Source organism: Vanessa tameamea, chromosome 10, assembly GCF_037043105.1.
Source record: "Vanessa tameamea isolate UH-Manoa-2023 chromosome 10, ilVanTame1 primary haplotype, whole genome shotgun sequence".
In the NCBI taxonomy this organism is placed as follows: Eukaryota; Metazoa; Arthropoda; class Insecta; order Lepidoptera; family Nymphalidae; genus Vanessa; species Vanessa tameamea.
In genome coordinates, this window is record NC_087318.1 from 3,158,679 (window position 1) to 3,174,057 (window position 15,379).

General features: G+C 29.6%; 1 protein-coding gene across 1 annotated transcript; it reads left to right on the forward strand.

Moving 5' to 3' along the window:
* Positions 1–77: 77 nt before the first annotated feature.
* Positions 78–13,598, forward strand: LOC113392618 (proton-coupled amino acid transporter-like protein pathetic). Its single transcript, XM_026629126.2, has 6 exons — positions 78–682; positions 842–1,019; positions 2,758–3,115; positions 5,331–5,506; positions 6,554–6,726; positions 11,198–13,598. The coding sequence occupies exons 1-6, from the start codon at positions 409–411 to the stop codon at positions 11,434–11,436; spliced, it is 1,398 nt and encodes a 465-aa protein (XP_026484911.1). The 5' UTR covers positions 78–408; the 3' UTR covers positions 11,437–13,598.
* The last annotated feature ends 1,781 nt before the right edge of the window (positions 13,599–15,379 follow it).

A 15,379-nucleotide genomic window follows, 5' to 3' on the forward strand; every position in this document is an offset into this window, starting at 1 on the left:
ATATTAATTGTCTTAGTAAAAGCTCATTGACAAGTTAACATTATTGAGATTGACATTATGTACTAACATTAGGCAGTTAAAAATTCTCGAGTTCAGTTCACAATTGACGTGTTGCTCTGTGATTTTAGAAATAATTGATTTACTTATGAGTTTTTAATTTATAACTTTAAAATAACAGAGTACCTAACTAACGTAATTGCAAAATATAGTAGTCTGTAGTAGTACCAAATAAAATACCAGTGTGGCAACATAATAACGCAGTTTTTTAGATGTTTATAAATTCTTATTATTTGTCTGTATTTTGATTTAAATCTCGTATTGACAAGACGCGGCAATTTATAATGTTTTTAGTCTTACTCAACAGTACCTGATATATTTTTACGATAGTATTAAGCATTAAATATAAACATGAGCGATGAAAAGCAGCCGCTTCTTACTGGACCAAATACTCCGATTGACAATGCGGAGGTTCAAACTGTAGAATTGGTCGCAAGTCCATCGATCCATGTATCGCCCTTCAAACATGAAACGTCGAAAAAAACGGATTACAACCCCACGTCCGAACGATACTTAGAACATCCTACTTCAAATTTTGACACACTAATCCATCTTCTTAAAGGCAATATTGGAACAGGTATTTTGGCAATGCCTGATGCTTTTAAAAATGCTGGTCTATTTATTGGTACGTATATTTATTTGAAATGCTTAAAATATACAAATTTTCTATTGAAAAAGTACTATTAGGATTTCATACAAATAATTTCTACATCTTATAAATATTAACTATATAAATGTGGTATGTTGAAAAATATAATTTTAATGATCGCTCTTTTTATCTTAGGTGTAGTTGGAACACTTTTTATGGGAGTGATATGCACACATTGTATGCATATTTTAGTTGCTTGTTCTCGTGAGCTTTGTATCAGAAACCAGCGACCTGCAATGAGTTTTGCAGAAGTGGTAGAAGATGCTTTTGCAATGGGACCTGTATCTTTGAGGCCATATGCAAAAAAAATTAGGTAAGTGCAATTTTTACATTTTGTCTGTTATGTAGTAGAATAAATAGAAAAAAAATGCAAATGAATATTATTTGTTTAAAAAAGATCTTTTTCATGCTTACATAGTTTTTGTTGATGATGAATCTAAGACTTGTATTAAATTTCATTGAGCAATGTGGTTAAATAAATGGTGTTATGAGTGCAATTTTGGTTAACACGGAAGATATAATTATAAATACAGTTAACTGTAAATTTTACTTTTATTCTCTTGGAAATTACTAAACAAAAGCAATTTTTAATAGACAAAAGTTATTATTGAACATTAAAATTAAGTCATTAATGTGTGAGGTAACTGTGATGAGAACTATTGACTAACATACTTACAGTAAAACAGCAGAGTGTTTGCTCATTAACGCCTAAATATTCCAAAGCAATATCTAACTGGATATGGGTAGTGCAAGTAATTTGCACTTGCTTTCTATAATTCAATAAATTATTTTTGAATATTATATATTATACTTACATGTAAGTTCTCAGTATACATATATTAATCATGAAAAATGCAAATAAATATTGAGTAATGAATAAAATAAAATTCAATAAAAATATTAATATCTGTTATACAAATAGCTTTATCATATTGGGTTTTGTTTACTAAATATTTTTTTGACTTTGCCAAATTTGTTATATTATTTCCCAGTACAGTGATTATAATTTATTTGTCAAACATCTACCCTCAACCCATTTGGATTATTGGAATAAGTTGATGCCTCACTTGAGGTATACTCAGCTATACCTATATTTTTTTTTATTATTTTGTAAAATCACAGTAATGCATATCAGTGTTTTGTTATCAGGTTTAGGTTTCTTTTTAAAAAGAAAATATACAGTATTTAAATAAGGGTTTTATTGAGTGGAAATAAAAAAAAAAGAAATATAATTTCATATTGTTGAGCCCCTTGTTTTCTTTGTTGTCTTCACCTGTATTTGACACTGATAAACAAGTTATATATTTAAAAGTAATATCTCATTACGGTTATACTGATAGCTGTGTGTATAGGGTAATTATTTTTCAAGGTCAGCTTTAGATAAAATCAAAATGCGCTTATGGTTGTCAAGTCCTAAGATACGAATTAGCGTCCGGTAACTTACGCCGGATTAATTTTTAAAGTAGGCACGTTGCCCTCGAAGCCCTTTTTTCGCGCGAAGGCGTCATTTTCATAAACCGGAACTACTTTTTTAAAGTTAGTAAGTTCTTTCTTTAATATTCGATTATATTGAACTAGTATTTTTGAATGTTGTTTATTACCTGGTAACACTGTGTATATGGACGAAAAGATTAGTCGAAAGCCGATCGGGACACGTGACTATTAGTTCGAGTCCAAAAGCAGCCCTAACTTTAGAAATAATATAGCCAATTAAAACAAACTCATATAAACTTATACTCCCTCTTAATGGGGAAAATAGTACCAATCAGGCTTTTGCATATTATTTTTTTTTGAGATAAACGTTCGTTTTTTCCAGATGTAAAATAAAAAATATGAATATGTTTTGGCAAATATAATACGTTAATACTCTTATATATTTATGATTTTCGAGGGCAACGTACAGTTCAATAACATTTAAGTGTTACAGAATACAGATAAAACAAATATTAGAACAAATTCGTAAATCCTTATAACACTATTGTTTGAATCGAAGTAATTTACATAAAAAATAATAATTTACCTAATTAATAGCACGAGCGTTGTTGTTTCAGGAATGTGGTCAATATATTTCTAGTAATGACTCAACTAGGATTTTGCTGTGTTTATTTCTTATTCGTTGCTACTAACCTCGAAGACACGATGCGTTTTTTTCGCATAAAACTAAGCGTACACAGCTATCTAGCAATGTTATATGTGCCAATGTTGGCTTTGGGTATGGTGAAAAACTTAAAATATTTGACTCCAGTATCTTTAATAGCATCAATAATGACCGCTTGGGGCCTGGTTATAACATTCTATTATATTTTGCAAGATTTGCCTCACACTAGCAGTGTCAAGGCCTTTGCGAGTTGGCATCAGTTACCCTTATACTTTGGCACGGCTATATATGCGTTTGAAGGCATTGGAGTGGTAAGTCGTTGATATACTATGATGCTTTTGTATTTCTATGGCAAGTTCAACATAGTAAAGTAATTGTAGATTATTTTGATTGCATGCTTAAAATACAGGATGTTTTTCGTAACGATTTTATATCGATTTTTTGTTTTATTTAACATTAATGTAGGTAGTTAGTTAAATTATGCAAGGCAGGTCTGACATAATGGTATGTTTACATTAGGAAAATGCCATGATAAGATATTATTTTCTTGAAACAGTAAAAATCAAGCCGTCGCAAAAAAAAACAATATAAATAGACTAGATGTATTTTTATACGTATAAAATACAGATGAAAAATTGTTTTTAGTCTCAAAATTTAAACTAGTATTGGTTAAATTCAACTTCAATAATGATATAAATAAGGAACATAAAAATGTATTTACTTCGTCGAATATTCTTTACAAAGTTTTTTGACGATTATTTATCAGCACCGGGTCAGCGATGTTTGAAGTATTCCGAGCGAACTTTTTTTTACTGTTATATTTTTCTATAAATTTAGTTACAAATATATTCCCAGTTTATAATTTACAATTATTCTCATTTTCTAAAACCCTTACTTATGGTTGTTTTCCATACCTTATCAGTAATGGTCGTCCATCTTTAAAGCTAGTACTGATGATAGTCATAATTCGATTATTAAAAAACATCGCTCCAAAGTAGTAATAAAGAATGATCTTATCGTGATGTTCGTGATTCATGTTCTGAATGGAAAATATATACTTTTTTTGTCGTAACTTTCATCCAATAGACATTTTATGTAGTAAATGCGTTATAGTGATATTTAGTCTATGTGCCAATCAATAAATCTACCGTAGATCTTAAGTTTCACCGGGATTAATATCAAATGTTATTTATTACATATTGTGTGATTTATATGTACATACATTATGTATTCATTTATTGAAAGCAAAATTTACGTTAGAAACTACTCTAATGTAAATAAAATTTGGTTATAAAAATAGGCATTCCTTTTATAAAAATCTCAAGGTCACAGACTTGCCTTGTTACTTTATCTGTGCGATCAATTATTTTATTACATGTACGTCGAATTTTTTTGTGTATTATTATTAATATAGTATTGATTACAAAAATAGGTTTAAAAAATTGACGTATTTCGATCACGGAAGATATTAGATCAAATGTAAATAATGTTAAACAATAGAAATACGAAATTCGATCTCATTGTGAAAATAACGAATGAAATCAATCGACCTCTAGCTTGTCTGGCATATTATGATAACATTTTAGCTTTTTGTTTATAATAACAATGTTGTTATTGTCGTAATGCATCCTAAATTAATAACTAACAAATAAACTGTGATAAATAGATTTTTCAATATTTTTTTTCTACGGTTTTATATTATGGGATGATTGGTTAAACAATGCTGTCTTCAGCGTCGGATTTAAAGGTCTGGACTGGAGGCCCTGGGGCCCCAAAGGAGTGGAGGCCCTAGAGCAATAGAGGCGTGGAGACCCTAATAATTATATTATGAATTAATTTGAATATTTTAATTGTTAAGCTATAATTTATTTACTCGTAAATTTCAAAACAATAATTTAGTAACATTATTATAATTTGACTATACCTAGATATTTGTTAACTCGTCGGAATCTCTATTGTGGGGGCCCCTCTCATGCGGAGGCCCCAGGGCAGTTGTCCCGGTTGCCATCCCCTAAATCCGACCCTGGCTGTCTTCTTCTGACGAATGTCAAATCAATTATGACAGAAAGACAGAAATATTGTTTAACTAAACACGCTTTTAAAGTATTAATAAATACCAAAATCTTGTATATGTTGTAGCGTCTTGTGTAAGTAAATAACTTTTATTTATCATTGAACATAAAATAGTTCTATAAATATTTATTATAGTTAGTAATATTTGTTAGTAAGTATAAAGATTTTTTCAAGTTTTTTCCTGTAATTGTAAATTAGGTAGGTTTTGTTTTTAGTAATATTGTAATATATTTAGTGGTAGGGCTTTGTGCAAGCCCGTCTGGGTAGGTACCGTCCATTCTCAGAAATTCAATTGACAAACAGCATTGTTGTGTTTCGATTTGACAAGTGAGTGGGCCAGTGTAAGTACAACAGTGTAGGTACAAGGGACATAACATCTTAGTTCTATATAATATAAATAACTCATTTCTAGTTTCTGACAAAGCTAAAGGGCTATATTTTTTCACAACATAGGTTTTACCTTTGGAGAATAATATGAAAACTCCGGAAGATTTCGGCGGATGGACGGGCGTTTTAAACACTGGAATGGTTATTGTGGCAGCATTGTACACAGCTATTGGTTTTTTTGGCTACTTGAAGTACGGCGAAGCTGTATCCGGCAGTATTACACTCAATTTACCGAATGACTTGTAAGTATTATTTGCTTTAATAATTATATATATGCGTAAAAAATATTCGTTAATTTAATTAAATATATTTGGAATGTAAATTTTTTTCTATGTTATGTTAAATTATGTTTAATGTTTTGGGGAATTTTGCATTGTATGCAAGCGTGCATTCGTTTTAATCTAGCGTCTATCGTCGAGATAACGAGACCCCAGCTATTAAACGATTGTGGTCTATATTTGTTCAAGTATGTAAAGGTTATATTCGAATGTTTTACGGGGACGTATTCGATAAACAATGGAAAATTAATGATAAAAATCTAACTAAATTAAATAATAAGAATAATTTCAAACGGTATTATGTTGTTTCTATCTTTTTGTCGCATAACAAGGATCGTTGGAAAATGTATTCCTAAGTTAAATTTGATATTATTTTCGCTCACGTCAGCATCGTTATTTTGAAGTACAAGACAGTTTAGGGCCAAGATGTAATAAACTACGGAGCAAGTTATCGGGATCTAGTCAGTCTTCATTACGTACTTATGTATGTCGTAAAATGTACATATGTAGTTTTACGAGGTTTTACTACGTACGGTTATAAAAATGTTTTTCGATGTAACGACTTTGCACCAGCGTAGACTGACATTTTCTTTAAAAAAAATACAAATTATAACTTTAGTAGTAACTTAATCAATGATCGCTATTTACATATATATACAATTAAATGTATTATTAATAAAAATGTAAAAGGACTATAAAAGATCCGAGGCAAGGCAATCGTTTGGGTAGAAAGTGTTTTTTTTTTTTAAATAGGTTGGCGAAAGGATTAATGGCTCACTTAAAAGGTAATAGCCACCATAGGCGTTGGTGCCATTCCTTACATCACCAAGGCGCCATCAATTTCGGGAGCTAAGATGTTATGCATCTTGTGTCTGTAGTTAATTATAACACATATTTAAATAATTTTAAAAAATGTCACACTATTCCAAATATTTTCTTTTTTTTTTTATAGATATCCTGCCATGTACATGTCTTTATTAGTGTTTAGTTATAATATATATATTTTTTAAGGTTAGCACAAAGCGTCAGGGCCGTAATGGCGGCGGCAATATTCCTCTCGTACGGCCTTCAGTTCTACGTGCCTATGAATATCGTCTGGCCGTATATTAAAACTAAATTAAATTCCGAAAAGGCACTCGAATACGGCGAGATTGTGACACGATTCGTTCTCATCACTATTACATGTAAGTAATCATTATTATATCTTCCATAGAATGTGCGTTACGAACTTGTAATTGTATTAAATTGAATCCAATAACATGAATATTTGCTTATAATACCTACTCGAATAGATATTATTTTGATTTTAACGGTATTAAGTTTCAACTGTATGAACATTTTACACATAAATGACGATCCATAGAAGAGATGGTCTGATAATGAACAGACTGGCCAATACAATCCAGACCGGCAAAGGAATCCACATTCCCAAGAAGACAAATAACATCCTTTCAAATATGATGCTGCCTCGCGGGCTTTTAAGACTAGGTCCTAAAAACCCAGTCGAAGTATTTTCATTTTTTCAAACGGGCTTAAGTACTATTCCTTAAAATGACAACAGTATATATTTTTTTGTTTTGGCCTTTATTTGTGCTAGGAGGGCACAGATTATTTCATCAATGTCACGTGCGAAATCAAATTAAATAAAAATGAATTCGATAAGTTTTATAATTATGATTGTCACATTGATAGTGATAATTCATGTACGTATTCTGCGGTGAGTTTCGAGTTTCTTACAGAATATCTCTACAGGAGTCAGTCTTAAATAATAAATAATCTTCTATGTATAAGTTAAAATTAAGTTTAGAATAGTTTTTTTTAGTTATCTCTGCTGAAGACGTTGCAACTTCAGTATGAATGAAGTAGGCCAGTGTTAATTGTTCAGACAAATATAATAAATTGTTTTACACGTACTTCGATAATTTAATCATTCTCCTCCATTTAAAGTGCATAGCAATCACAATAAACGCGTAGGTTACTTAACAGCGGTCACTTTATCTGGTTAATAGTCTTAACCTATAGTTTTTATTGCAACAAATGGTTACAATTAAAATTGTAATGACTCGATAAAAAAAATACATTCGCTCGCGAAGATATTCCGTTAATTTATTTATAACTGTTATAATGTGCACAAATAATGTACGATTCGTTATTTTATTTGGGTATACCTGCGTTGAAAATAATAACGTAACATTTGATTTGGAGCAATTATTTTAAATTTTTAGCTCAACATTACATGTAGGCAGATTGATCGTTTTTTTTTTTTTTGAATATATTCCGTTATTTTTTTTAGAACTGTTATTATGTGCAAAAATAAAATATAATTGGAGATAAGTTGTTATAATAACGTATAATTTGACTTCGAGTATTAACTGTTTTTATGAGTGCATGCAGGTAGATCGGTTTTATTATTTTGTAAATTAATATGTTTGATTGAATAAACTATTCATAAGATTCTGATTTAACTCTTGTGAGCGGTTCTTCGTACGACTGCGAAGGCCCTGCAAAAAAAAAAAACAAGAATTTTGTTTAGTATGTTGTCCTTCAATATTGTACGTAAAGTCTCAACCCGTGCGAATGGATGGATAGCGCACGTCTACGTTGAATGTATTGACGTAACTTTGAACTTGAAATAGTTATGTAAGCATTTATCTTGATCGGAAAAATTGTTTCAGAACGGACATAAGCTATATAGTATGTTATTTTTTTTTAATATAATTTATTACGTCAACGTTGCCGGTGAGAATATCGTCGGTAATACTTTTATAGGAACTGTTATGACACAGAAAAAACAATGTTTGAAAGATTTGACAATCTTCTAAAGGAAAAGTCAGTGATGGCGTATCGTACTGACACGTATTTATAAGTAGCTTGTATACTTACTTGGGACAAACTTGCATCGTACCATAATTTAATCTAATTCGGTTCAGCAATTTTACCGTGAAAGAGTTACCTTCGCATTTATAATATGAGTTAAAAATATATCTTTTTTTAGTTAAAAATATATCTTGCTTTTTACACATTGGAACCGCGATTTATAGAAATATTACTTAGATAATTAAAAAAAAACCAAGCAACTCTCCGAGGATTTAATGTTGATGTAACTTGTTAACCTCTTTGCTTAATTAGTGTTAAGTTATTTTTAGTTTATGTTCTTAACTATTGGTATAATGGTTTTGTTAAACTTAATTTTAGAATTCAATTCTATAAGTCTATTTTAAACACTTTTATTAATTCTCACGCCTTTAATTACATTTCTAATTAAGATAAATAGTAACCTTTGTTGGCTTTGTCAATTAGGAAATTTACCCAGTGATAACAGTAATTGTTCCACTCGCGGAAAAGACCCAGGACTCCTTGATAAGTAGTTATTTGTATGATTGTTTTATTGTTTCATTCAATCTAACCATTAACAAATACATTTAATATATTATCCATTTTTAAATGACTATTTTAATGTATATTCAGTTATATTTATTAAATTATGTTATACTTATTAAAAGTCAAACCTTAGAAATGCTTTCCGCATGTGAAACAGCGTTAGGGTAGTTACGATTGATATTAATTAGATATTCGGATTATGTTAATTCTATCTAATTAGTGACTGTCGTAAAATTGCAAGTCTAGAAGAAATGTTTTTTTTTTTTTTATTTAAATGTTTGTACGGATTATTTTTGAATTTAGATTTATTGATGTCAGTCCAACGACAATAGACGATAAGAGTGAAATAGCACGAACTTAGTCATTAAAAAAAAAAAAAAATTATATATTAATGTCATTAATTTGGTGGAAACGAGTACCCGATTAGAGTTATATTGTATTGTTAAGATTGAATCTATGTTCCAAATTCAAATTCCTTTATTCAATAAAGCATAACGTACGTATAAATGTAAATGAGTACGTTTTGTGGAAATGTTTTACGTAAAAGTACTAACACCGGTTATGCAAACAAAATACCCTGTAATGACAATTTTTTTTTTAAATTTTGGAATTGTTTAAAATTATACATAATAAATAAATAGTCGGAATACAATATTTTAAAACTGTACTAACATCTATGAACACAATAATTACCTTAATACCAATAATAATAGTAATAAAACTTTTATATCCTTTAATTTTTTTTTAATCAATTCTCCGAGCCGGGTTCATCAAAATATTATTATAAAATAACGATTCGAAGATGCTTATAAAATCCTACTTGAATAAATGAATTAATTTGGAGTATAAAAAAACCAGATGATATGCTTATGAGGTCAACATTATGTTTGTTGCGAATTATATCGATATGCCGCTGTAAACAGACACCGGCCAGAGCCCCAATTCGACTAACAAATTGACACTATCGCAATCGAATCGAAACGTTAACTTTGTCGTTCAGTTGTTTTCCTATTCTAAAAACGCAACGATACAGTCAAATCAAATCAAATCGAAATATACTTTATTGAAGTAGGCTTTTACAAGCACTTTTGAATCGTCATTTAACAAACTATTTAAAGTAAAGCTACCACCGGTTCGGAATGTAGATTCTACCGAGAAGAACCGGCAAGAAACTCAGTAGTTAGGTACTCTTTTTCAACATATAAAAATACAGTCATGTTATTTAAATACAATTATATATGAATGTTATGTCTCCTGCCTGGAAGTCAACAAGCATTAACTCCACGCTTTTTTATCATCAATATAATCTTGTATCGAATAATATGCATTCTTTACCAATGAATTTTTTACAATTGACTTGAATCTATGAAATGGCGAAGTTTTAGGTTTAGTCAGAGTTAGATCGGATCGGAATGGCACATTTGCCGGTCAGCCTAACTAAAACATAAAAAAAAATCGGGATCGTATCGTAATCGATATGATTAAATAGAATTGATCTTCAATGACGTTTATGCTGATGTTATTTTTTGTGTTTGTCGAAGTCGGAATAGTCTCGATTCTATTCCGTTCCAACTTCAATGTATCATTACCGTTGTAAGTTAGTAGAATCGCTCCCAGCGTTAGAAGGTCATCAACTTTAATTTGGTACGTGCTCAAATCGGAATGTTATTATTCGTTACGAAGATATGTTTGAAAATATTATATTAAATGTGTCATCGATCTGTTATCTATAACCGGTCGGGTTTTTATTGAGTGATACTGTATAATATTAAAAGTCACGTTAGGATTAATCAAGTTGATTTACGATATTTTGTATATATTTTTTTTTAATTTTCGAACGAATGAATTGTATTCATAAATATAAACGCACTCATAAACACACAGCATAAAATAAAAACAAACACTTATGACCTATAAACTAAAAGACTTTCCAAATTTAAATTAATAAAAAGATGCTCATTCCAATATTTCTTTATAGGAAAATCTAAAATCAATTATTACTGATGTTTCATTTCCATCCAGCAAAGAAGGCGTGTCAGTGACGCAAACGAAACTTGAGTCGTACCGTTATGTAATATAGTTTTCTAAATAAAAGAGCTATGTGATCTTAAGATATGATAGGTTTATTATCTTACCGAAATGAGCAGAGACCGAAACCGCAAGAAATAGCAGTAAATAATAAACATAATGTTATTAATGATGTCATTACAAGTATTCCAAATTAATGAAAAGTTATGTGTAATGCAATTGATGTGTACTATTTTTACTTTCCAGTCGTCGCGGCAGTGCTGATACCGAATTTGAGCAGCATCATCTCCCTCGTGGGCGCGTTCAGCAGCTCCGCTTTGGCGCTGATATTTCCACCCATCATCGAAATAATAACGTTCTGGCCCGAACGACTGGGAACTAAAGGTTGGATACTGTGGAAAGACCTTGCCATTATAATTTTCGGTATAACAGGTTTTGTCTTCGGTACTTACGCTAGTTTGGAAAATATTTTGAAACATTCTTAGTCAAATATTCAGATGATTTGAAAATAGAATACGTTTCTATTGACGGTAAGTCCCAACTGGAGTTATTCTACAACCAAATAACAATGCTTCGTGAAACCGTGCAGCTAGCAACGTCCGCCCGTAACCAGAAACGTTTTACAAATACGTTCTCGTAATGTATGCGACTTCGAGGATTCATTTTTGAATTAAAGAAAGCTTAGTTTCTTCAAATAAATGTCTAAATTAGTGAATTGTTGTACTGTTTGAAAAAATATATTGGTTTTTTGGTGACGGTTGCATTTACCGCCTCTCTAAGATTACCGTGTATAATATACACGCGCTTATGGCGGTCAGTAACGGTGTACATACAGACAAACATCTTGAACATTTAAACTGGTGGTTGACCTTTGTGCAAGCTCCTGTATATATATTTTCGTTTATATAGTTGGTGCAGAGAATGGTTCATATTTTGTTAAGTGCCAATCGATTGAAAATGTATATAAGCGGTGTGTATTACCTTCTATAGCATGGTTCATTTGGCTTTGATGTCCTTTTATTAACAGAAAAAAATAATCTGTTAAAATGGCTACATTAATTTACCAATGGCGCACTCGGAACGATACTACCCGTTTAAAAAGAGCCAATAGGACGCGACTAGTTCCCTTTTTCCCCGCTTGACAACCAATCAGACTAAGATCTCTGTTCACTTAACATCAACTGTCAAGATGTTTGCCAGGTACTGTACCAGCCCATATAGAGGGCGTTATATAGTTGACACAACAATTTTTCTTGCCACAGACGATAGCAAATTGGCGACATAATCTGACTATTGACAATGCTATTTTTTATGAATTAAAAAAAAAATCTGATTCACAACAACCATGACAATAATATTAAATAGATGACTTAAAATATATTTATACATATTTTATTTTAGTCAATAGGTGTAGAATCAAATGAAGTGATCATATAATTAATTTATTCTAAGAGATACTAGTATTAAAACGGTAAGCTATTGTTCTTTATATATTTTGTTTAATAGCTAAAGAGTATTTAAAAATAGTTATTAATACATTCTCGCCGCATTTATATTTACTCGTGTTAAATCGTAAAGATGAGTAAGTAAGCACATTGGTGCTTACTAATAGCTAATATTTAATGCACAAAGGAACGGAATATGAAATGTATCAGATTATGTTTTACGATTTTTTTTTATTAATAATGAAATTTAAATAATAATAGTATATTCTACGATACTGTTATCAGCATAGTTGAAAATTTTATCATGAATAATATAATTACTTTATTTAATAAACACCAAAGTAACTTAGACGTTAGTCTTTTAATAAATAGTTGAAAACACATATTATACAATAGCTTATTTTAAATCGATGTTGACGTTTTTATGTTTCTTTCTACATTTGTTTTGTCTTTTTATTATATTTTTATGTCATACTTTATATAACGATTATAAAAAAAAATGTGATATGTTTTATAAGAATTACCTATTTTACTTAAATTTAAACTGTTTTTAAAGAAGCTTTAATTTTAATTTAGGGTTACCAATCATTCCAAATGTAAATGTGACTTCATAATTACCACCATAGAGAATATGCATGTAAGGGCTTAACAAAATTATATATTTTTGTTATTTATCATCATTGCTTTCCATCATCCCTTTCGCTGTACTTCATTCGACTCTGTCTCTAGTCATATTTTCAATTACTGACTTGTCTATGTCGAATGTCATCCCTCGAATAGTCTCTCACTTTTACACTGGCCTTACCCTATTGTAACTAACAGTGTTCATTTAATTCAATATTCACCTCAGCGCATTATATCTATGTGAATAGTATGATCATTGTTTTTTTATTAGTTTTGTCATAAAATGTAACGTAGCCGAGATTAGAGCGCTGGCGAAGATTTCGGTGTATGATTTAGTCATGTTTCATAATGATTACGATTAAGTTTACATCAGTAAGGAATCAAATTTGTAAGAAAAACTAGGATGCTATATATTGGCCTCTATGACTCGTAGTTAAATCATCCTAATACCTAGATTGCTCGCCTGCTCACTAACAAACATTATCAACTCTTAACACACAAATATTTGATATAGTATATTTTATTAATTTTATTTCCCATATGGAAAAAGGTATATTTTGAATAAAATGCTGTAATACACTATCTATATACGTTATATAGTCTATATAAGTTTGTAATATTGTTATTATGTAGACATTTACAAATAATTAATATTATTTTTAAATAATTAACGAATCTTATTCTTTAAATGATTTTAAATGAAATAAAATTGTAAATTGCTTACAAATTGGCGAGAATATAGAATAAGCATTTAACGGAAATTATTACAAAATAAATTATTTTATTTACTAGTTATAATGAACAAATTTTTCACATAATGTATGAGATATATATTTTATCCTAGATGTTTTGTTTTTAAAGTTAAACTTTAAACTAAAATTTTGAAACTATATTTGTCAAGTGGAACCCTTATAAACTATAGAAAAATATATGGTTATTTATTTTTAGTTATGTAAATGTATCTGAATAATATATTATAAAGCTATTATTAAATAATATAGTATTCTTTGCTAGAATATGGCTCTGTTGTACAATAAAGAGGCTAAGTATGTTCTCAATACAGTTGTTAGTTACTATATGTTTAAAAAGTTTTTTGATAGACATATATATGTATATTTTTAAAATGTTACCTGCACAACTTAATTTTAGCAAAATCGTGCTACTACTGTTATGACGACCAGTATTAGTAAACGTATTACATTCGTCCCACTAATATATTGATTTATTAAAATGATGACCTTAAAAATCGGTACATTAATTTTGGCGGTAAAAATTAACAATGTCTTGTAGATAATGCTTTTATGTAATACAATTTATCAGTAATGAACTCTAATAATGCGTACTTTCGAATCTATTAACAGTATTTAAAAATATATTCTATTTTAGTTACTGAAGTTGTAACTAAATATTTTTGGATTATTTCGTTAAAAATTTGCGTTTGTATAAAACCAATTGTGTAAGCTATGTAGCTTGAACCCTAGAAAGTTAAGTATAACTTCATATGTAAAAATCATTCAAAAAAATTTTTTACATGTGATCATTTGTGTCTGGGTAGCTTAGTACTAATTATTCCATAGTATTAGTTATGTGTATAATATTTAAAAAAAACACGTGCCAATAAAGAAAAAATATTTATGAGTACAATTAGCAAAATTTAAATAATTTTTATGCAACTTACAATTGAAATTACAAATTTGTATTATTTGTTATAATTAAACCAAATTTTATTTTAACGTTGTCAAATGAATCTTATTGGAAGAAAATAAGATTCATTTTTATATCTATGTTTATATAACGTATTTCAACCTTATTTGGGAGCGAGATGGCTCAAGATTGATCGTTGTTTATAAATCTTGTCTTTATTGGCTCGGGTTATATGATTTTGCAGCAGTGACACCAAATGTAACATTTATTCTATTGATGATGTAAAACAAATATTAGACTTATTAAATATCTACGAAACGCGTAACGCGTTCTTAACTTTAAAACACAAACCCTCTTTTAAATCTTATAATTATATAAAATCGGTGTAGTTACGATATTTTGTGTAATCAAATAAATGTCTGCAATATCTGCATCCTGTAGTCTTTGTGACGTTAATAAATCGCTTTAATATGCTATCTTGTTTTCTTTTACCTTATTTGAAACTATATCATACGTGAAGTTATCAAACTAAATATGTATTAATTACTAATGGAACTCCGGTGCAAGTTGGGCTGTTGACATTTAAAAAAAGTAGGCGCCTTACGATAATTTTCAAAATTTAAAAATACATAATTTGAGCACGAAATAATATAGTCCTATTACACGATTATTATAGTGGGATATCCGTGGTACCATGACTGGTTTCTAATTAATC